The following is a 25,094-nucleotide window of genomic DNA, read 5'->3' on the forward strand; positions in this document are numbered from 1 at the left end:
GTTATTGCACCATGTTCTTGCTTGTACCTTGAGAGCAGTAAAGCATCAATAAAATAAAAAGTGCTGCATTTTAAATGAAATTTCAATTGAAAAACTTAACAGCCCTTCAAATTGCAGAATTTAACACAGACCAGTAAAGCTTAAATAACACATTTCTCAGCAGACCATGGTTTGCACTCAAGGTGACTTGATTGTCTCATGTGGTAAAATTATTTACAATTATGGAATTTCTCATGAGAGTTGCATCAAATTTGCTGTTCCATAACACCTATGCAGACATACGGTGGAATCTTTCAGTATTCATGAAGGCACTTGAACCTTTCTGATAATTGAATCAGTAACAGTGTTGAGTGGAGCAAGCATAAAAACCTGTTAACCTAAAGGTCAGATGTGTGCAATGTTTATTTATCAGTGAGCAAGGGGCTAAATCGGCAGTCCCTGTCACAATCCCAGCAAAATCATCTGTAATATTAACAGAGAGTAGATGAATTCCAAAACCAGATTAGCATGATAAACACACGAGTGCTAAGAAATGTTGGCATTCCTTCCTGACAGTTTGAACTTGAACAATGAGGTGTATTCTATATTAACCCAATGGATAAGCAGAATATTGAGTGACGAAGTGTCTCAAGGTTGCCCACCATTCAACACAGTAACATCTGGGAATAATGAACAAATGCTATGATATATTGTTTGAGTTTCCTAATAACCTCACTGTGACAGAATGCACTTTGTTATTATTTATATTTTTGCTCCTTAGTCGCACCTCTTTTCCACCCACCTCCTCCTTTATATATCGCATCTCTCTTCAGTCAGAAAAGCGGTCGAAGCTGTCAGCTTCTCTGTGACTGTTGCCACATGTTACTATGCATTTGGTCAATAGGAGGTATGAATTAAGGTGGACAGTTATGCCTCCCTCTCAAGTTTCAATGCCCTTCTGTCACAAGGTGAATCACCTGCTGGCCCATCCAAAATAATCTGCATATATGTAATATTAACTGTTTTAGAAATGAATGTCATCTTGTCTATGTTTTGCTGCCTTGTCTGTTGCACCTTAACCCTTTACTAAATGTCTAATAGTTTGCTAAATTTAATTATGAGTTCTGTTGTAAATGGAGCAAGGTAAGTATTGTTGGAGTAAACCAAAGAAAATGTAAACCTTGCAGTAATTTAATTTTGTGACTTATCATTCAGTAATTGGATGAAATCATGTTGTTTAATATTAGCATATGAATGCATTAATGTTTGTTGAAATTTCTCTGTCCACTATTTTAGCAAACAGAATAAACCGTTTAAAACAGTTTTACCGCTTAAAAACATACTAACTTTGCACCATGCGATTTCACACTTTGTTCATTTTCTTCTATCTTGACAGCATATTTTGTGTAGACTATGCAGCTAGCAAATAAATATCATACATGTAATTAAAGGTAGGAGGCAAAAAACCCTGATTCAAACAATATGATGTTATTTAATATCGCACCATGGGGAAGGAAGATTTGCTAGATCATGAATTCAGCCAATTTGTCGAGCTTCAGTTCCTAATAGCAGCTCAAATCTGATTGTTATAAACAATTTATTCTTTATTTCTCTGTATTTGAACTATATACCCAAACTTTATATTTGTTGTGTGATTCTATGCTGCAATATGTCTTATTATGAGAATACAGAAACATAGTGTGATGTTATTTTATCATCATGAATTTTATTTTAATTATTCATCCCATAACTATATAATGAGAATGTAGCTAGACATTCTAATCATTCCCCCAATGGCCAAGTTGATAAAGGCACTGTCCAGTATAGCACAAAGATACAAATACCAGAAGGTCTCAGGTTTCATTCCTGGTGTACACCGAGTTAGCTAACCTTAGTTAATCATTATTTTAGGTGCTACAATTGGTACCGCCTCTGCTGGCTAATGTTAGTCAAGGTTCTCTCTTCTGATTGCTATACAGTAATCACTTTTGGAAAGGATACGAGTGGGCTCAGCTGTGATGCCACACCAATAAACAATTATTGTTTAGGCTCATGTTTGAAGAATAGCCACTTAAGTGAAGAACCAAGGTGACTTATCTTTAGATTGTTCCTGTGGTAAATTGATTAGCTTCTGTTTTGCAACTCCTCCTGACAGTACAGGTGTGATTGCTGTTTATGGGGAGCTACAATTATTTAAATATATTTATTTTCAGAACAGCAAAAATATGTCTAATTCAGGAAAGAGAATACTGGTAGTTTATACTTGTGATGTGTTTTGCCAAAACTTGTATTTAGTAGTAGAAATCCTGCATGAAAAAGAACAATGGGTAATATAAAAGCAATCCTGCAGATGTTGGGCAATATATGCTTCATTCATTTTGTGAAAATGTTTTTGTCTGAACTGTTTTAGTATCTACATTAAGGGGTGTTATCTAAGAATATTGCTTAGATTTCTGGATATATCAGTGGTGCAAGTGTTTCAGTGTACTAATATTTCGTATCATCAAGTGTTATGAGGTAGGTCTGCACCTAGTTTTTCCATGACACAGCAGTCTCGCCTGTACTATCAGGAGGAACTGCAGAGCTGTTGCTAGCCAATTACTTATGAGAGGGTGGCTCACTCAACTGCTAGTCTCCAGTTATAGAGCAGTATTCCAAGCACATGTGCAAATCACCCACTTGCCAGAGGATTGGAATAGAGGGGATCTAGAGGTATGGACAAATATATTGAAAACGAAGCCCATTTTTATAAATAATCTTACTTACACCATTTATTTATTTTTTATTACAGAACCTGGGCCAATGGATCCACCCCTTGTGCTGAAAGTCAAATCTCAGAGTCTATTAGTGATATGGCAACATCCATCACAGCGTAATGGTAACATTACTCATTACCGAATTTATCAGAATGGTTCCAGTCTAATCACGCTATCAGGCAACATTACCAGCTATTCTGTAGCCCATCTACGCCCATACACTATGTATGTTTTTCAAGTAGAAAGTTGTACATCAGCAGGATGTTCTCTGTCACCAGCATCACATGTGGTTCAAACCCTTCCGAAAGCTCCTGAGGATATTTCTAATCCAGAACTTTATTCAGACACTCCAACATCAGTGCTCATATCATGGCACCCCCCAGCCCATCCCAATGGTGTTATTGATAACATAGTTATAGAGAGAAAGGTTAAGGGGACAGAAGAGATTTTTACCCTTGTGACTAAAAAGTCTGGCCAACCGCTGAGATATGTGGATAACTCTATAGCCCTGAGCCCATGGACTACATACGAATATAGGATCTTGGTGAGCACCATCAATGGAGGAACAAATAGCAGTGCTTGGAAAGAAGTTACCACAAGACCTTCAAGACCTGCTGGAGTACGGCCACCTCATATTCAGGTTCTGAGTCCAAATTCAGTTAAGGTAAATTCATTCAAATTTCTTTCAATATATTTAGTTTAACCACAAAAATTGTGAAGTGTTTGCTTTTATCTTTCAGTTTTAATCTTTACCTGCCTAATTTTAGGAAATTGCATAGGAAAAGATCACTGAGTAATTTACGCTTGTGCGTTTATTTACCTTGAACTATTATTTACTGAAGCCTATATTAATCTGTAGTAGTAGCCGTAGAAAATTATGTTATTTAAGACTATTACTTCAATTGGGATAAAACACATGTGTGGTGTTCTATAGAATATTAAGGGCGAATTTTCCTGACACCGTTCACCAGGTGCAAACATCAGGGAAAACAGGGAGAGACTCAGATCACAAAGTCTCCACATTGCCCTGGAAATTCCTGGGAGGTAGAGCTTGGCTTGAGTCTGCAGCAGGTGCATGCCAGACGAAGCAATTGTAGTGTGATGGGAGGGTGAGGTGCTGCTGCAACTGTACAGGGTATTGGTGAGGCCGCACCTGGAGTACTGCGTGCAGTTTTGGTCACCTTACTTAAGGAAGGATATACTAGCTTTGGAGGGGGTGCAGAGACGATTCACTAAGCTGATTCCGGAGATGGGGGGGTTACCTTATGATGATAGATTGAGTAGACTGGGTCTTTACTCGTTGGAGTTCAGAAGGATGAGGGGTGATCTTATAGAAACATTTAAAATAATAAAAGGGATAGACAAGATCGAGGCAGAGAGGTTGTTTCCACTGGTCGGGGAGACTAGAACTAGGGGGCACAGCCTCAAAATATGGGGGAGCCAATTTAAAAACTGAGTTGAGAAGGAATTTCTTCTCCCAGAGGGTTGTAAATCTGTGGAATTCTCTGCCCAAGGAAGCAGTTGAGGCTAGCTCATTGAATGTATTCAAATCACAGATAGATAGATTTTTAACCAATAAGGGAATGAAGGGTTATGGCGAGCGGGCGGGTAAGTGGAGCTGAGTCCACGGCCAGATCAGCCATGATCTTGTTGAGTGGCGGAGCAGGCTCAAGGGGCTAGATGGCCTACTCCTGTTCCTGATTCTTATGTTCTTATGCAGTCCCATCCTGCTGTCTTGATTTTCATGTTGCTTACTTGCTGGTTGCCTGGGGACAGGGTACCCAGATAGCCTTACACTGTCGCTTGCCCCTGATCCTGCATCAACTGGAGTGTTTATGGGGTGCTTCAAGGCAAGCTTATAGACTGCAAGTTAGGGTCAGATTCAGTAACTGATCTCCCCCACCACTGCCGCCCCCGTTCAAAGTTGTGAGCCAATGAAAAAGCAGGTTTTATTCTGCAAATCCTTGGTCAACAAACATCTTGAGCATACTTAATACTGCAAAGCAGGCCTGAGTGAGAGGATTCCTTAGTTGTTTTTTCATCAAGCACATACAAGCGTGCAAGTTGAGACCGTCTCTGGTGGATTTCAAACCTTCAGTTACAGAACCATAGGACAAGCAGTTGTTCTGTCATTGAATCGTAATATCAAGAATGCAGGAATAGAGCCTGATTGCATTATTTAGAATAGTGTATTTGCTTTGTTCAGGAAAACAATTAAAGAAAATCAATTCACAGAAAACATTGGAAATACAGAGCAGATCCATCGGCCTCTGTAAAGAGAAAAGAGAGATTAACATGTTGGGTGTTGACCTTCATCAGAACTGAAAACAGAAGTATGCATCTGATGTGTATTTACAGCATTTTCTGCGATTGTTTCAAATTTCCAGTCAACTATTCCAATTCTACTCACCTACTTGCTTCCCATACTCTTTAATATTCCACTTTTTCCAGCAACTATTTAATTCCCCTTTGAAAATAATTTATGAACACTGTTTCAACAATGATTTGTGACAGAGAATTCCACATTACCCGATGTGTAAATAAGTTTTACCTCCAAGCCTCTTTAATTCTTTTTGTGATGATCTAAAATTTGTGCCCTCGCATTGACCAGTGGAAATATTTACTCGATTATAACTTTTTGGATATTTATTTCCTCTTTCTGTAAGTCTCTCCTTCCCTCTGGCTCTCTGTTATTCAGCAGACAATTTTACTACATGGGACGGGGAGGCTGATAGGGGTGGAGGTTGCAGACACAGGCAGAGTTGTCAGTGAAGGAATCGGGCAAGAATCCAGAATACCATATTGTTTCTATACATTTTTCTCTCTGCTTGTATCCTAGTCTGCATGCCTCTCAGAACAATTTTCTGTCTTTCTTTGTATGTCTCTTAATAGAGTAGGTGACAGAATGCATCATTGTATAGTATTGCTGGCATACGGCTTGTGCTGCAATGAGAGTCCTAATGCTGCAAAGTCGGGTGCCAGCATTATAGTGCAGGGCTCCCAGGTGCCTGTTATGCAGCAGATAATTTCACTACATGGGACAGGGGGGCTGATGGAGGGCGGTGCAGACACATGCAGAGTTGTCAGTGAGGGAATCAGGCAAGAATCCAGAAATGCCAGCGTTTGTTTCCCTTTAACAGTGGTCTCGCCATCAGTGCCCATACAAAATGGGTGCTCTGCAGTTGGAGCAGTATTCAGACACCCTAGCCACATTATGGGATAGCCGGCTAATTTACTTCAAAGTTCAGAGTTGAACGAACCTTGTGCACAAGCTACTTTGCACACCACACGCATTGGGGTGCACTGGATGTCCCAGGCACATCATAGGGCTCAGGCCTCTGCACCCGATAGTACGAGGAGCAAGCACTTGATGCGCTGAAGCTCTCATATTACCTGCCCGTGGTGTCTAGCATTATATTCTTATTGGGAAGTGAAGGACCCAGGCCCCTATTACAAAGCACACACGTGTTAAACGTTCATATACTACTATTGCTTGACATAATTTCTGTGTTCGTGAATTGAATTGAAAACGTGAACCCAAGTCCTGACATTCTGCAGCAGCCTGTTGAGATATCAATGTGCAGTACTACCTTGCGACCCCCGCTGTACTTTTTTAAAAATTGTTGTGTGGTTATAATGTTGTAGTTTCAATTTCTTTAAAACTACAGCCCTGAAATTTCTCTCTCTGTTGCTTTAGCAAAGATTTATTTATTTATAAAGACCATTTATTTTGAACTGGTTAATGCTGTTGCTAAAATAGTGGTGAGAGAAATTTCCGCTGAACGCACCAAGCATTTGTACACTCGTATCCTACAATGTAATTTCAGGGCCGTCGGGTTTGAAATTACATTGGATGAATATCATGATCTGATTTAATGAAATTGCATTCCCGGTGGGGAGCTGTGCCTGCTGGAGTTCATTTTAGTAAATCACGGGCAAGCTCCCCACAATTTCCCATCCATTATGTTAAAATCAGACTCCTAAATATGTTATTATGAAATTCCTTTATCTGCTATTTTAACAGAGGCATTAACCCATTTATAAAATGTAACATCTCTATTCAAGAAACTAAATAAAGGAATTTCATATGAAGCTATTAAGCATACACTAATACTCAGAGTATAATTTCAAACATTCTTTCACTACCAAATTACAACAACAACTTGCATTTATGAATGCCTTTAATGTAGCAAAGCATCCCAAGGTGCTTCACAGAAGCATAATCAGACACAAATGGACACCACTACAAAAAAGGAGGTATTGGAAGGGGAAACCAAAAGCTTGGTCAAATAGGGTCTTAAATGAGGTGAGGGACAATGAGAATCAGAGGGACGTAGGGAGGGAATGCCAGAGCTTGGGGCGCAGGTGGCTGAAGGCACAGCCACTAATGGTGGGGCAAAGGGAAGGAGGTAACAGAAAAGGCCAGATTCAGAAGACCGGAGAATTCATGGGTGGGGGGGTGGGGTTGGTGGGGGCAGGGTTTGTATGGCTGGAGGAGGGTGCACAGATAGGGGATGGCAAGGCCATGAAGGGCTTCAAACATGACAATGAAAAAATTAAATATAAGGCAGTCAGGACCAGGAACCAATGTAGGTGAGCAAGAACTGGGGTGATGGGTGAGCTGGACTATTAGTTTTGGATGAACTAAAATTTATGGAGGGTGGAGAATGGGAGGCTGTCAAGAGTGCATTGTAATTGTCTAGTCTGGAGGTAACAATGGCATGGATAAGGGTTTCAGTGTCAGATGTACTGAGGCAGGAGCAGAGGCTGGGAACATTATGGAGGTGGAAGTAGGCGGTGTTTGTGATGGAGAGTATATGAAGTTGGAAGCTGAGCTCAGTATTGAATAGGACATCAAGATTGCAAACAGTCTGGTTCAGCCTGAAACAGTGCTAGAAAGCGGATGGAATCAATGGCAAGGGTATGGAGTTTGTGGGGGGCCAAACACTATATTTAACTGGGTATTGGACAAGCAGTCTAACAACAGAGTTTGCAGAAGGGTTGAGAGAGGTAGAGCTGGCCGTCAACAGCGCACATGTGCAAACTGACTCCATGTCTGTGGATGATGTCACCGAGGGGCAGCATGTAGATGAGAAAATGGAGGAAGCCAACGATCTTTGGAGGACACTGAGGTAAAGGCGTGAGGTAGGAAGAGAAGCCATTGTTGGAGGTGCTCTAGCTATGATCAAATAGGTAAGAGTGGAAACACGCAAGGGCATCCCACTGAGCTGGTGAACTAAGGAAATGTATTGGAGGAAGATGGTGTAGCCAATCATGTCAAATGCTGTAGAGTGGTCAGAAACATAAGAACGTAGGGAATAGGAGGAGGAGTAGGCCATACAGCCCATTGAGCCTGCTCCATCATTCAATAAGATCATGATTGAACATCTTCATCAAATCCATTTGAATGCATTCCATTAACTCATCCTCCAAGCTACTTTGCCAATTTAGTTTGCCCAGTCTATATGAAGATAAAGGTTCCCCCTGATTATAGCATTACCCTTGTTACATGCTCTTCTAATTTCCTGATTTATAATCTGTCCAACACTATGATTACTATTATGGATCCTATAAACTACTCCCACCAGTGTTTCCTGCACTTTGTTATTTTGTAGCTCCACTCATACTGATTGTACATCCTGATTTTTTTGGTTATGACCCTTTCTCTCTACTGTCTTTAACTCATCCTTTATTACCAGAGCTACCACACCTCCTTTTCCATTTTGCCTATCTTTTCTAAAAGTCAAGTACCCTGGAATATTTAGTTCCCAACCTTGGTCACCCTGCAACCACTAGTCAAGGGGGACAAGAAGGCATAATGCACCATGGTTACAGTCACAGAGGATGTAATTTGTGACTTTGGTTAGAGCTATTTTAGTAACATAGCATTGCGGGAAACCTGATTGGAGAGATTCAAACACAGAGTTGGACAAATGGGCAAGAATTTGGAAGGCGACAACACATGCAAGAACCTTGGAGAGGAAAGAGAAGTTGGAGATAGGGCGTTCATTTGTAAGGACAGAGAGGTTGAGGGTAGGATTTTGAGGAAGAGGGTGATGATGATAGTTCTCAAAGCATGAGGGACAGAACCTGAAGAGAGGGAACCAGGAAGGGAAGTTGGGTGGTCAGCAGCTTTTTAAGAATGGAGTCAAGGGAGCAGGAGGTGGATCTCATGGACGATAAATTATAGTAAAACCCATCACATATAATTGGTGTTAAACCCCATCAGGTATTATGTTGGCTCCTTGAAATTACTCTAGTGGACAGGGGAAGAAAATTGTGCAAGGTGCCATTGCACCAGCTTTCACCATCACCTCTGGGCATTTCCACTGCAAGGGATGACAGGCATGCAATATGGCCAGCCAAATATGTTCAATGGAATTGCAGTAATGTTTCTGTAGTATGGGAGTGACTTTAATTTAAATTTAAAGGGAGTGAAATTGGGTACCGTGCCATTTGGGGCATTTACTTTTATAAGTTTGAAAAATTAGCGCCAGGCGCTAATCATTTCGAACTTAAAAAAAAATTCTGTGTTTGCGCTCCAAGAAGGAAGTGGAGCTAAATCAAGCGCTCCACTGCCTTCCTGGAGCACAATCGGCAGCAGACGGAGCGGTGAGTTCAGCAGTGCTGCACATTGGACCGCGCAACAATGCCACGTTGAAAGACTCCTTCCCTCCCTTAAAGGGAAGAGCCATCACTGCAGGCTCTGCAAAGGAAAGAGTACTTACCTCCTCCACGGCGGCAGCCGCGATCCCGCCCAATCAGCCCAGCCCTCAAGTAGAGTGTCGGGTTGATCGATTGTGGGCAGGAACCCGCAAAAAAAGCTGCAAGAGAAGGTATTTTTTTTTTACTTACCTCAGCCACCTCGCCTTTAAGCATCACTCCCAAAGCATCCGGCAGCCCGATGCACGCCTCCTGCAGCTGTCGGTGACTTTGCCCGGGCTGCTGCAGGGGGCAGAATGTAATTTCAGGTCTGGGGCGCTACCAGGGTGATGCGGACAGTGATAATGTCACGATCTCTGGGCAAAGGAGATCAGGGCGCAATGCAGTATTGCCACCACAAACCTCCCGCTGAATAGGACGGGATTGCTGATCTTGCTGTGCCCGGTCACAAAACCATTATCATCCCCCCCAGAGGCACTAATGGGAGGTGCGAAGGAACCCAATTTTGCCTGCAAAGAGCTCAAGAGAGTGTAATCAATAAGAAGGCAATTGATTACCCTCTCATCTCCTAATTTTAAAACATTCTTTAAAAACATTTTAAAATATCTTCAGCTGACCCGATGGTCATCTGCTGCAGAGTTCTGAGGCCCAGCTTATTAAAATGACACTGATGAAAATGGGTTTATCATAAAAAATAAGCAATTTTTAATCACTATCAATCTACTAGCTGTGAGTAAATCTGATTTTAAATTACTTGAAAATTACTTTTAAAACATATGCAGAACCATTTGTTAGATATATTGGGGTAAAGTAATCAGTTTCTGAGTATTTTTTTTTAATTGCATTCAAATGCTTTTAAATCATGCCTATTAGTGTCCTTGCACCCAAAAAAAACAGCTTAATTTTTAGAGCCTACTCTAAGCTCCTGCAAACGAGCACAATTAGTGGAAACTCCCAATGGTGATTAATTCACCCTGGAGCTACCCAGTTTTGTGGGCGGGGCCAGTTTCTAGCGCAATGTTTTTTTAAACTATTGCAAACTCTGGTTCCGCCGAATGTAATTTGCGCTTAAAATTCCACGATCTTTTGTGCCGGTTACACCGACTTTGGGCTAATTGAGCTGAGAAAATACAACGCAACTGAGCGGAAACTCTACCTCAATATCTTTAGGCATGACAACTTCAAATTAAAGGTTTGAACATTTTTATAATGTTTTGATGACATCTTTCTATATACAACAATTTGCCAGAAATGATTGACTTGTGTGTAAACTTGAATCAAGGAAGTGTACATATGCAAGCAGTTGAGATTCAGATTGTTCAAGTACACAGATGCTTCTTTATAATTTGACTTGTACCAGTGCCAGATTTAGGGGTATTTGACTCTCCTGAGGATAACACTGAATATATTTACATATTAAAATAATGCATATGAAAATGATAGACTAAATTATTTTAAAAATGTATTGTACCTGTATTTATTATCTGTAAAATAGTGAAATGATTATGAAGATTTCACTGTCATCTAATTCTACGGAAGGAACGAATAGCACTTAAATGGCGTGAAATTGATGTCCTTACCCCCATCTGGTAGCGACAGTCATGCATGAAAAATGCAGCCGTCGTTCTTGTGCCAGTTGGAGGCGGTCCCGGCGACGGGCGCCGTATTGGTTGCCCCCTTTGTGTTGCTGGTAACTGGCAGCACCCTGAAAAAAAGGGCAGCGTGGTGACGTCACACTGACTTAACATCACCTACCCAAACTTCGATCCTATTGCTCAAGTCAGCACTGGGTCCTAAGCACGCCAAGTTTGCAAGCGGGCTGACAGATGCTGGCAAGGGCGATATCTGCTTCTGTTAAAGGGACACACACATCAATAATGTAAGTTTGAATGGGTTTGGACTGTTTTTTAAAAATGTTATTGAAGTAGTGGCTTGCTGCAATAGATGTGAAAAGTTTTTAAAGTGTTTTGGGAGTGCTGCTGGATGCTTGCAAGGACTCAGATGGTAAGTGAACGCCTTTGAGAAATCAGAACATGCCATGAATACTCAGCAGGTCACACATCATCCGTGGAGTTCACACCTCAGGTCAACATACTGCCAGACCAACTAAGTATTTGCAGCATTTTATGCTGTCATTTCACATTTACAGCGTCCACTTATAGAGGGAAGAGGAAGATGTAGAAGAGGAAGACGCAGAAGAGGAGGAACCCAAAGAGTTCAGACAGAATGATGCATCCTAGACAGCCCCTTTGTGGTCAGCATATCCGGGATGGAATCATCTGCCTACAGTGCCACATAACTGGGCAGGATGCATTTCTTGGGTGTGTGAAATGAGGAAGGCACAAGGGTGGAGTTATGTTGACAGGAGGGCAGGAAGCCTAGAGGTGCATGCCAGAGGAGGATAAAGTATGAAGATACCCACATCTTGCATCCTTTCAGCACCGCCGCTGGCCAAGGGCTCAGCCATGCCCCTGCCAAGAATGGCCTGCACCGTCTCCTCCAGGGGGTAGAGGTGTTGCTAGGAATGGGAGATGTGCCTCATCATTGGTGCAGATTGTTGGTAGGTGAGTGATTGGGGATCCTGCATTGAGCAGTGTGTGAGGCTGGTAGTTCAGTTGAAGATGCATTCACTGACCTTGATCAGTGGTCAGAGGTCATAAAGCTTCTTTGCGCACTGGAGCCAAGTGGTTAGGGTGACACTGCTGGCAGTGACGGGTTTGGTAATGTATTCCCACATTGTTCTTTTGGAGGGCTTCCTGGCCCTTGTGAGTAGTGGGCCAGTGTTGCAGTGTTGAACCTCTGCACAAAGCTGGAGTGCTGCTTGTGAGACCCTGGCTGCCCCTTCCCCGGCTTGCTGAGCCATTTGTGGGAGTACTAGTTTTCCCATTTGTTGAGTTTAGGAAGGTAATTCAGTTTTAAGTACTGAATATTGACATTTGAAACTACTTTAAATATTGATTATCTGTTGAATGACAGAAAGGGCTGAAAAATGTATTGAATCAGTGCATCTTATTTTGTCTTGTTTCAATGTGCATGACCCTTTAAATTTCAGAGATCCTCACTGCCCACAATGTCTTGCAAGCTTCACAGCCTCGTACACAGATGCAAGGGGAAGCAGTAACACTGCACCAGCACAACAAATTAGTCCCGAATCCCTGGTGCAGCGCCACCAGAACTGCGTTGCTCCTGAGGTTAGCACTGCACCAGCTACCACCATGCCCCCCACACCAATTTACCTCATTTAGCGCGGCGGCCATTTCGGGCGGCTGTCAACGGCAGTTGGCGGTGACACCCCGACAGCTTTCTGGGCGAGAACAAATTTTTCCCCCAAAATGTCATGTAAAATCTTATCAAGAGAAACTTGATTTTCCAACTTCATAGTAAATGAATTGAAATGTTGCAATGATCAAAACTATCAATGAGAGAGTAAATTAACGTACAAAATGAATGATCGAATTGACTTTCTAATTTACCGAATATTAAAGTAAAATAATTTCTCGGAAAGATTGTGACAGTAGTTTCCTTTTTATTGCACTAGTTAATACACTCATGGAAAATTTCTATGTACACTACTTTAATGCAGTTTTGACAATTTCAAATGATAGGGTTAATGACTATATCCTCATAAGGATTTTGATCATTATGCTAAAAATAACAACCAGTGGAATTCCAACCTATATATTTTTTTTAAACAACATGAAAAGCTTTTCTGCTAAATGCAACTATAACCTATTACTTAAATTTAACATTGTGCAGCATCATTATCAATTATTTGCCCTGCTTTTTCCACAAAACCCTGTTAATTTTCTTTAATAGAGGCAGTCATCTCTGCTTCAACCATTCTTTATGGCAAAGCATTCCATGCTCGAACTTTGAATTGCCTCCTAACCTCTTGGCTCACTCTCTTCTTGACAATTTTAAATTGATGACCCCCCTCATCACTGAATTGCCCAACCAGAGAAATAGGCTGGGAACTTCCTCAGAGCCGCTTCTGCTCCGCCACCGTAACTTCAGCACAAGTGCGGCACAAACCCCATTTATGTGTGTACGTCGGCAAAGTTATGATGATGCGGTGGGAGCAGCTCCATTGAAATTCCCAGCCATAGGAGTACACTTTTTTCATCCTCCTCCTCGTCCTCATCCTCGTCCCACGAAGGAAAGTTTTATATTTACCTTGCGCCTCTTCTGCCTGCCGACTTGCTTCAGCCTGGCAGGAAAGTCAGGGCAGTTTCCTTGCTCAAGCCCCAGTTAAAATGCAATGAGGGTCCTTTTGATGTAATAGGACACCAATTTTCATAAATTCATGAGGTCCTTCACTGCTTTAGGCGGACACCTCATCCGCCTGCACAGCCCTGCAGATTAAAATGGGAATGTTTCAAGCAGGTAATTAACCTGCTTATATTTGATTGCCCACTCACACAGTTTATGCTGGTTAGGTAAAGTTAAAATCAACTCCACGGGGCTGGATTTTAGGCTTTTATGTATTTGGGGCGATAATGGTGGTGGAGTGGGAAAGTTAGCGGCCGGGAATAGTTTGTGCTTTAGTATTTAAGTTTGGGCATCTGGGCCCTCCGTCAGGGGTGCAGCACTAAGGCAGGAGTTGTACACCTCTCTTTGCACAAGGATGGGAAACTCCCTAGCTAAAAAGTGCTCCGAGAGACGTCTAGGGCATGGGGGGCAAACCTAAAAAAAACCCCACAAAAACATTCCCAAAACATTGCCCATGCCACCTCAACAAAAATCGCAAAAAAAAAATGAAAGGAAAAACACTCAGTTAGGAGTACATTACTCAATTCTTCACCGACGGGATCGTAGGACCGCCCTGATTTCCCAGGCAGTCATTGCGGGTGCACTTCCGGGCGGACAGGTTGGTCAGGAGCTCAAACTCATGCCGTGTGTCGCAACCAGGGGTGTTGCATACCAGGCGCAGCTCTTACGGGAAGTGCTACTCAGTGCCGCCGCAAAACCGAACCATAGGACCACTCACCCAGAATCCCTCACCACCACCATTGCCGCTGCTCCATGGCGAAACCCGGAGCGCAGAAGACCAGAAAATCCAGCCCACATTCTTTCCTTATTCAATCTATCAAAAACTGTTGACATTTTAAAACCCTTTTTAAATACCTTTTTAGCTTTCTCTACACCAGGGCAATAGTCCCAGTATCTCAAGTCTCTCCTTATAAGAATAGTTCTCCATCCTGGTGAATAAACTCTGTGTGCTCTATATGGCTTTGATGTTATTTCTAGAATAAGGTGCCCAAAATTGCACACAGTACTTTAATTATGGCCTAACCATTGATTTATAAATTTATCATTACTTCTTTACTCTTGTACTTTATATCCCTATTTATAAAGCACAAAAAATTATTTAACTTTTTAATGAATTTATCTAGATGCACTCACACATTCATAGAATTATGTATTTGCACCCCCAAGTCTCTCTGTTCATCAGATCCTTCAGCATCTTTCTATTAAATATATACTTCTTCCATTCCTTGGTTTCCATCCCAAAATATATTACCTCACAGTTGTCCAGGTTAAATTGCATCTGACACATATGTGCCCATTTTGCTAACCTGTCAATGGGGATGAATTTCTTTACAGCCTTTTGTCAGAAGTTTGGTGGTGGAGCGAGAGAGGCTGTGAGGAAATTCCAGGCCTATTTTTTCCCTACCATTTGATAAATCCTCTGTATCTATGACGTCAGCAATTTTTCAACATTGAACTTCCTATGCCCAAATCCAAATCATCTATATATGCTGAGAGCAAAATTGGTCCCTGCACTGATCACTGGGATTCATCACTGCCAAACCTTCCCCAATCAGAGCAACACCCAAACTCTATTGTTTCCAGTCTGCCAACTGACTTTTAACCACATTGCTACATTTCCTCTTATACCATTTGCCTTAATTTTTCTAATAAGCCTCTTATGAGACAGTTCAACGAACAGCTTCTGAAAATCCATATAGATTACATTTACTACACTTATCTATTCAATCAGTAAATTCTTCAAAAAACTCTGTAATCTTTAGACAGACGATAACGCCAGCCATTACCTTGAGTCAAAGAATATGAACAAGGATGACAAAAAAGTATTATGCAAGTGTAGGAATACATAATCCTCATTGCTTCTTGACACAAAAAGTAGATATGATCGCGAGCACATGTGCTGAATGCAAGTGTTGAGCTACAGAAGCCAACAGCCAACATTGGAAGGAAAAAGGCAGAGTCAGATTGTCCTTCAGTTGAGACTTGTTTTTACAGTGCTGTGGAGGCTGCAATTCAAACATTGGCTTCCACTATGGATAGCATGAGGTCAGATTTACTCCCCTTGAGATGTTATTACTGTATTTGTAATGGGTGCAGGGATGAATATTAACATTTTTGCCTGTGTTGCTTTTCTGGAATTATTGCCATCAAAATAAGTAAAATCTGTCAGGGATCTAACCTACATGACCCACACACTAAGCTTCTCTTCAGGCAATTCTATTATTCTGTCAACCATAATATTTTCCTTTGTGCCTTTTTCCAAAATCCATTGTGAGTCCCAATTGGTAGTAACTATAACAGAAAGATTAATGTTATCATGATGTACATAATTCATTTTATAGTGTACCGACGTTTTTCTACAGGGTGTATATGTTTCACAATTTACCTATAATAGGGTAGATTTTCTGATGATGTGAATATTTTGAAAAATCAGGCCTCTGACCTTGCATGCTGTGTTCTTTCTTTGCTAGATTTTCTGATGACCCTTTTTGCTGGGAAAAGTGGGCCTTGATTTGCATGTGTTCAACCCGCTTAACAAATAAAAAATTATGTAAATTTTGTCCCGTGCTGGATTCTATAATTTTGGGCAAGGCATCATCCTGTATGAGTTACTTGCCCATATAAAACAGGTATCGTCATTTCAAAGCTTACTGGTCTGCTTTGGAGATTCATTTAAAGTTGCCTTGTTGCAATTTGCATTGAAGCAATTTCATAATGATAATGATATTATAATACTTGTATTATTTTTTGGTCACCCCTCTTAAAATCTCCTTCTTTGGCTCAGTGTCTATTTTTGTCTGATTATGTTTCTGTGAAGCACCTTGGGGATTTTTATTACGTTAAATGTCCTATGAAAATGTAAGTTGTTGTTGTTATTGTTGGACATCTTGCCCATTTGTGAAGGCTCCATCTTGCCTAAAAGGAGAAATTCTGCAAATTATATTTGGCTCCTTGGATGTTGTAGCCATGCACAATAGGAGAATGCCTATTCCTTTGGCCATTCCAATGAACACAATTATACAGAGGGCTAATTTATGAAGACATACCATCTTCAGAGGCTACAGTCACTCTTGCCTGTACCCAGGAGCCAAGTGCATGGATCTTGCCAATTGTACAAGGGGTTATGTGAGGAAATTGGTTTTCACCCATACATTACCAGAGAGAGAGTGACAGAGAATACCATCTGCTGTAGGCAGATCTGCAAATCTCCTACAGGAATGCAACTGCATCTCCCATTACTGTGAAGGCCACTATGGTCTTGCATTATTATGCCACATAATCCTTTCAGGCCACAGCAGGAAACTTTAGTCAAATCAGTCAGTCGCTGTTCACAGGTGTAACTAATAAGTCACAAATAGCATGCTTGCCAAGGATAGCACTTCCATTTGTTTCCAAATAAAAATAATTTATCAGCTGGGGAGGGCTCAGAATTTGTTCACAATGGCAGGGTTTCCCATTCATACATAGATTTTCTAAGTGCCCTGTTACCGCTTCCTTAGCAGATGTACCTTAGCAGATGTCACTTTCTCAGCAGATACCACATTCTGCAGCAAACGTCAAGGAGTCTGTCTCCAGTAGGCAAAGGACCCCAGGGTCAGAAGATCAGCTGTGGTTGGGCAGCATTGCCATAGTGGAAGACCCAGCAACGCACCCCAATCAGAAAGCCTAGGCCAATGACTCCATCCTTCTGAACTTACATTGTGTTCTCTCAGGTCCAACTCTGACATTGTCATTAAACCTGCTGATAAGGGTAGTGCTGTTGTTGTTTGGCGAACGGATCCGTACCTTGTGGGGCTGAATGCCTACCACCCCCTGGACCACAACCCTACCACAAAAAACCAAGCCATCATTTCACTGACATCATCTCCTCTGGAGATCTTCACCCCATGGCCTCCAACCTCATAGTCCCCCAACCTCGCATAGCCCGCTTTTACCTCCTTCCCAAGATCCACAAACCGGATTGCCCTGGTAGACCCATCATTTCTGCCTGTTCTTGCCCCACAAAACTTTTTTTATTCCTATCTTGCTCTCTCATTTTCTCCCCTTCTCCAGTTCTTCTGACCCTCATCCACGAATCTTCCAACATCCTCTGCCACATTAACAGTTTTCCGTTTCCTGGCCCTAACCGTCCCCTTTTCACCATGGATGTCCAGTTCCTCTACACCTCCATCCCCCACCAGAACGACCTACACGCCCACCGCTTCTTCTTTGAATGGAAGCCCAACCAGTCCCCATCTACCATTACCCTATCGGCCTGGCCGAACTTGTTCTTATGTTGAACAACTTCTCCTTTAACTCCACTCACTTCCTCCAAATAAAAGGTGTCACTGTGGTAACCCTTATGGGTCCAAGCTATGCCTGCCTTTTCGTGGGATACATGGAGCATTCTTTGTTCCGGTCTTGCTCAGGTTCCCTCCCTCACTTCTTTTTCCACTGCATTGATGACTGTATTGGTGCTGCTTCCTGCTCTCGCCACAAACTAGAAAATTTCATGAACTTTGCTTCCAATTTCTACCCTTCCTTCGCCTTCACATGGTCCATTGCTAACTCTTCCCTTCTCTTCCTTGACTGCTCTATCTCCATTTCTGGGGATAGGCTGTCAACCATTATCTATTCTAAGCCCACTGACTCCCATAGCTACCTTGATTATACTTGATCCCACCTTGCTTCCTGGAAGGATTCTATTCCATTCTTCCAGTTTCTCCGTCATATCTGTTCTGCCGAAGTCATGTTCTACACCTGTGCTTCCAATATGTCTTCCTTTCTCCTCAACTGAGGATTCCCTTCCACTGTGGTTGACAGGGACCTCAACCGTGTCCATCCCATTTCCTACACTCATCCTTCCCCTCCCTCCTGGAACCATGAAAGGGCTCCCCCTGTCCTCACTTTCCACCCCACCAGCCTCCAATGTATCATCCTCTGCTATTTCCACAACCTCCAGTGCAATGTCACACCAAACATATCTCCTCCTCCTCTTTCTTTTCAGCATTCTGATGGGACCGTTCCCTCTGCAACACCCTAGTCCACTCTTCCATCGCACCCAACACCCGCTCCTCTTCCCATGCAAGCACAGAAGACGCAACATCTGCCCTTTCATCTCCTCTGTTTCCACCGTCCAGGGCCCTAAACACTCCTTCTAGGTGAAACAATGATTTACTTGTACTTTTTTCAATTTAATGTACTGTATTTGGTGCTCCCTATGCAATCTCCTCCACATTAGGAGACCAAACACAAATTGGCTGATCGCTTTGTTGAACACGTCTATTCAGTCTGCAAGCATGATGCCAAGCTTTAATTCTCTGTTCCACTCCCATCCTGACCTCTCTGTCCTTGGCCTCATACACTATTCAAATGAAGTTCGTGGAATAGCACCTCATGTTCCAATTAGACAATTTACAACCTGACTTCAACACTGAGTTCAACAATTTCAGATCATAACCATTGCTCCCATTTTTTTGGACAACAGGTGCTGGTAATGATTCTGCTGTTTCCATTTACAGCTCCTCCAGACCCATCGTTTGTTTCTTTACCTGTCCCATTACCACCCCTTTTGCCTTGCACCATCATCCCTTTTGTCATTTAATCATTCCTGCCTTACACCCTATCAAAGACCTTCCCTTTTGTTCTTTCCTTCTCTCCCCCCTTTCCTTGCATCTGTACTTGCTTAAAAACTGTTACATCTCTCACTTTTCCAGTACGGATGAAAGGTCATTGACCTGAAACCTTGGAGGGAATTTTCTGGGGGGGTTAATGGGTTCGATCGGTGGTAGGTCGGGTGAGAAAGTGTTTTTTTTTACGGCGGGTTGGGAACCTGCTGTCAACCTGCGCCTTTTCCAACTGTCGGGTCTGTCAGCAGCTGTTATCAGACCGGCTTCCTTCATGTCGGAGGCCGGAATGAAGCCAGCAGCGATGCCGCGACCCGCCACCGACCTTCGTCCGCCACGGACCCACGAAGTAGGGAAAATGACGGTCTTTGTAATGTATGCACCTATGAGTATGCTTACAGTTTTGTAGTACTGTTGTAACTGACCCCCATCCGGACGGAATTCCTCATCGGCGCCAAACCCCGGAACCTCCCTCGGGAGCCGGCGCCTCACAACTTGAGCCGCCGCGGGGAAATCCCCTCCGTGCCTTTCAGTTCTGCGCGGAGGGGTTTCCTGTACGGGCTGCTCCTGCACACTCTCAACCTTGCCATCCTCGTCTGCCGTCCGGACATGCCATGGCGTACCATCTTGCCGTCTGGAAGAGGCGGGGGTCCCTGATGGAGTGCACTCTACGCGGGAGTCCTCCCACTATTTATCGGGGACTTGGCCTGGAGGGTGGTGCACGGAGCAGTCCTGTGCAATAAATTTTTACGCCGGTTCACGGGCTCCCAGGCCGCCTGCAATTTCTGCGGTTTGGAAGAGTCCGTGTTCCACGTTTTTATTGAATGTACGAGGTTGCAGCCCCTGTTCCATTATTTAAAGGGGCTGCTCCTCAATTTCTGGCTGCACTTCAGTCCCACACTCCTGATCTTTGGGCACCCTGTGCGGAGGGGAGCGGGTAGGTCCGAAGGCCTCCTCGTAGGACTGCTCCTGGCCACGGCCAAGGGTGCCATCAGCTGGTCCCGGCAGCGGGCAGTCGAGGGGGTCATTCAGCCTGACTGCCTGCCTCTCTTCCGCGCCTACATCCGGGCCAGGGTGTCCTTGGAAATGGCACACGCGGTGTCCACCGATATGCTCGCGGCCTTCCGCGAGAGGTGGGCGCCGGAGGGACTGGAGTGCATCGTTACCCCCGGCAACTAAATTTTAATTTGATTTTATATGTTTTAAAGTTTAATTTGTTTTAATTGCCGGTTTTAGTGTCCCCCTCCCCTTTTATAGGGGGCACTTGTAAAATATATGGTTTTAATGCCCCCCCAAAAAATCACAAAAAAACAAAAAAAAAACATTTTAAAAAAAGGGGCAGTTGAAAAGTGTCTGGAGTGTCCCCCAGATTGGGGGGCACTTGAACTAATGTTTATTTTGTGTCCTCAAAAAGAGTTATAGTACTGTTGTATTGTGGATGGCTTAGCCAGTCACGTGATGTTCACAAGACTCAATAAGACCCCAGTCAGTTGAGTCTAGGTCATCCACAATGAGGTATTCAGTTGTGAGCCTAGTGGATGAACTGGTAATGTGTAGTGTGATTGTTAAACCTTTGTTAATAAACCAACTAGTTCTTAATAGCAATGTGTTGCTATGAATTCTTAAGCAAAGAACCCATGAAGCAAATACATTGCAGCCCTTAACTTTGTTTCTCTCTCCACAGATGCTGTCTGATCTGCTGAGTTTTTCCAGCATTTTCTCTTTTTATTGCCTCTATTAATATAGTGGGGAAAAGTGTTTCATATGAATGCATAAAACTTTTCTTGCACTAATATTGTAATTTCATATGACAATTTCATTCCATAAGACTTTTAGATTTTGTATTACATCTGGTCTGCATCTATTTTCAATTTTACAACATCAGTAGAAACTTGTCCCTATTAAAACAGTAAAAATATGCATAATGTTGCAGCATGTTTTTTTAAATTCATTCACTGGATGTGTGCATCACTGGCAAGACCAGCAGTTATTGCTGCAAGCAAGTAACGGCTTGCTATGTGCCGTTTGACTGTTGCATTTCCCAACAGTTACTGCATTTCATAAAGTAATTAATTAGCTGTGAAGTGTTTTGGGATGTCAGGAAAGGCATTATATAAAGGCAAGTTTTTCTCTTTCTTTCTTACACCAATGTGCTGCTCCATTGAGCTGCTTCATACATATCTATAGGTATTTTATTTGAAGTCAAATAAACATTTACAATCCTAATATAAGTAAATTCTTGCCAATGGCGTGATTTATGCAGGTTTATTTTTCAAATTCCAACTGAGCTCCTTACATAGAAAGTAACAGTATAATCAATCCTGCTTTACCCAAGTCTAGTTATGTGTATTTTTTGGTATTTCCTACCTTACTGCACACAACTAAATCTTACAGTTGTTGTTTTACTGCAAACATCACAGCTGATACGAAGACCAAAAGAACTGACATTCAGTAATGAAAAGATGTGTTCAGAGCAGAGTGAAACAGACATTGCCGGTATTCACTCCTGCAGGCACTCCAACTAGCATTCTGGTCAAGAACCGATGAAACTTATCCCAATTGTGGTTGGCAGATTTGAACATCAGGTAGCTCTAGGACTTGAGCCTGCAGTATCTGGATTGTTAAGCTAGCATTGTTATAACTCTGAATTTCAGTTTTATTTGTAGTTCAAACTATAAAAAAAAGCAAGTAGAAACTGGACTATGTGTTATTTGCCACAGTCATTTAAACATTCCATGCAGTTAAAATAAGTGGAGTGAAATAAATATCAATATTTTGGTAGGGACATTGCCCCTTTGAAAACTAACTGACATTAAAATTGGCAGTTGTTAAGCAGTGTGTTAAGTTTAAAGTTTACTGACATTTATGAACAGTTATGTCAATATGAATCTGGTTATTTTTGCAGGTTACTTGGCGAACTCCGCTGATGATAAACGGTGAAATCCTTCATTATGAAATCCGAATGCCAGATCCACACATCACAATTTCCAATACCTCAGTGTTGCAGTACACTGTGATGGACCTGATCCCTTTCACCAATTATTCAGTGACGATTGTTGCTTGCACTGGTGGTGGAGGATACATAGGGGGCTGCACTGAAAGTTTGCCAACTGAAGTAATTACTCACCTCTCAATTCCCCAGGGGATTAGACCCCTGGCCTTAACCCCCATTAGTGAGTCATTTATTACTGTCTCATGGCTGCCTCCCAACAGACCAAATGGACCTAATGTAAGGTATGATTTTTCCATCCATTAATGAGGATATTACATTGTTGACCACCCTCCAGTCAATATTTTTCAGAGAAAAGTAGACGGTTTGAATGGTTCTCTTTTAAAAAAGAAACTCTGTCAATCATGTGAGATGGTCAAGAGATCAGGAGTCACAATGGGGCCGATTTTAATTTGCGATGCAGTGGGTGGCTGGCAGACAGAGCGCACTCGGCACCTGCCGTTGTTCCCTTTGTGTGGCTAGAGCTATCTTGAGGCCCCAGCCTCATTCTCTATGAGTGCTGCTGCTGCTGGGATTGCAGAGTGCTCATGTTCAGTGCTCATACTGTTAGGTGAATACGAGTCCCACCCCTTCACACAGTGTGTGTTTCTGGTGAAGTTTCATGTGGGGCAGTGTCAGAACGAGAGAGAATGAACAAATTAAAATAATGATATCATGAATCTGAGCCACTAAGACTTCAATGTGATCTTGCTGCAATCCAGTTTTCTGTTTTATGTGATGGAGCCAGTTAGATTTGTACGCATGAGCACATTGTACCATATTTACACTGGCAAATTGTTTAAAGAATGATTTCAGTATAGGCTACATTTTGGCACAATCTTAGCAGCATAAGTATAAACCCTATAACTGCCAACTTGAACTTCCTACAGACAAAACATCCAGTGCCTAAGAAGTAGGTTTTGTGATAGCATATTTTGAAGGCCCTACAGTACAGACCTGGCCATAATGAAAGTTGGATTCATTATCAGACAGACCATTTTTTTTGAATATACACCAATGATGCCAACACAGAGTCATGATTGTGTTGACCATCCAATTTATTTAGATATGCTGAAGGAAAAACGTTTGCAGGGGAAAGGGCAGGGGAGTAAGACTAGCTGAGAGTCGGCACGGGCTTTACGGGCTGAATGGCCGCCTTCTGTGCTCTAACCATTCTTTAATTCTATGATTCAGTGCTTTGCACAATCCATAAATGCTCCAAATATGCAATAACAAGAGCTTTGTTGCAAGCTAAAGTGTAAATTCAGGCACAACCAATTTCAACATCAGGTTTACAGTGAAGTTAGGATGTGAACCTCAGATTCATCTCCAGTATAAACAATGTACAAGACAGCTTCCTGGTCCTTGTCTACTAAGCCAGGATTGTCAGTCTAATATCAATGGGCTCACTCCGTTAAGCAGTTAGTTAAGTGGTCTGGCAAGTTCATTAAATAAACATGACTGAGGCTTGAATCAAAGCTCTGTAGGATTCAAACCTCTGACTACAACAGTGGAAGGTAAGGCTTTTACCTTGGTATCTTTAAGCTGTGTCAGAAGAATACTCATTACTGTTCATTGCAGCTCACATTTGCATTTTGGAAATTATATTTCCATCCAGTGACAATAAAATAAATAATATGAAGCATAACATTGTGATCATATTTAAAAACCTACATATTTTATTAGTACTGTACTAATATATAAAAAATAAAGATATATTTTAAAATGTGTTTTACTCAAAACACAAACTTTGTAAAGAAATCTGAAGAAAAATCTGTTAAACAATAATTTTAGTATCGGTAAATATCAATGATATTGTTATGAACATTGGATTTGATAATTATATTGTACAACCTGTGTTTTTTTCAGATATGAGTTGCTAAGGCGCAAATCCGAACAACCACTTGCATCAAATCCCCCAGAAGATTTAAATCTTTGGCTGAATATTTACTCAGGGACACAAATGTACTATGAAGATAAAGGTCTTAACAGGTTAGATTAAACTACACCAGCTTCCAACAAATTATGATTTGATTAACAAATAATTTATTATGTGCTACTTCCTGCTTTTCAGCATGTGTAATACTTTGAACAACTACTTGTTGTGTAAAATGTGTTTGGATTAAAATAAAACTGATAGACAGATGTGTTGTTCTTGGAAGCTATCCTCACCTTGTCATGAGTTTGCTTTCCAGTTATATTCTGTTATGAAACAATTTCTTTGTGATTAAGCCACATAGGTTGCATTTCGAAACTAACAAACATCAAATCTATGCAACATGCCTTTTTTGTTCCACATCATCACATTAAAATATAATTTAAATGCAACAAACTCATGTTTTATGGATCTGTTAACAAGATATGGGATGAAAACTTGCAATGCTAGGCAACGACCATTGAATGCAACTTATTTCAAATTAATTTATGTTACAAGTAGGCTGGAAAATGTAAAGTCATTTTTCCCCTTCAATAGCTTTAAATCAAACTAATGTACAATATTTCTTAAACAGTAGAGGTATGGATAGTTAAAAAGGGAAGATCTCCTGAAAAATAGAGATCTGACAATTCTAAATAGCCCTTTAGAAAATGAGCATGTGGAAATACTTTTTATTGAATTATTACTGCTGTTGCCAGGGCATTACTAGAAGAATGCTGCTGACTCTGTTCAACTGAAGATGATCTGGAATTTCATCAATCATTGTGCAGTGACTAGGAATGTGTGTTATATATTTCTAATAATTATTGAGATCCAGTTCTGAGTTCATATAACCAAACTTTCCATGTTGCTCCAATTAAAGTTATTCTTAGAACTGAAGCCTATCATCTACATTA

The 25,094-nt window shown here is 41.7% G+C and overlaps 1 protein-coding gene across 1 annotated transcript in view; it reads left to right on the forward strand.

Moving 5' to 3' along the window:
• ush2a (Usher syndrome 2A (autosomal recessive, mild)) overlaps positions 1 to 25,094 on the forward strand; it is a 1,282,968-nt gene that overhangs the window by 1,107,097 nt on the left and 150,777 nt on the right. Inside the window, exons 41-43 of the mRNA XM_070889457.1 lie at positions 2,771 to 3,399; positions 22,179 to 22,507; positions 24,132 to 24,254. Coding sequence (XP_070745558.1) covers positions 2,771 to 3,399; positions 22,179 to 22,507; positions 24,132 to 24,254 — 1,081 coding nt within the window. The remainder of the gene's footprint in view (positions 1 to 2,770; positions 3,400 to 22,178; positions 22,508 to 24,131; positions 24,255 to 25,094) is intronic.

The sequence above is a fragment of the Pristiophorus japonicus genome, chromosome 9, assembly GCF_044704955.1.
Source record: "Pristiophorus japonicus isolate sPriJap1 chromosome 9, sPriJap1.hap1, whole genome shotgun sequence".
Classification (NCBI taxonomy): domain Eukaryota; kingdom Metazoa; phylum Chordata; class Chondrichthyes; family Pristiophoridae; genus Pristiophorus; species Pristiophorus japonicus.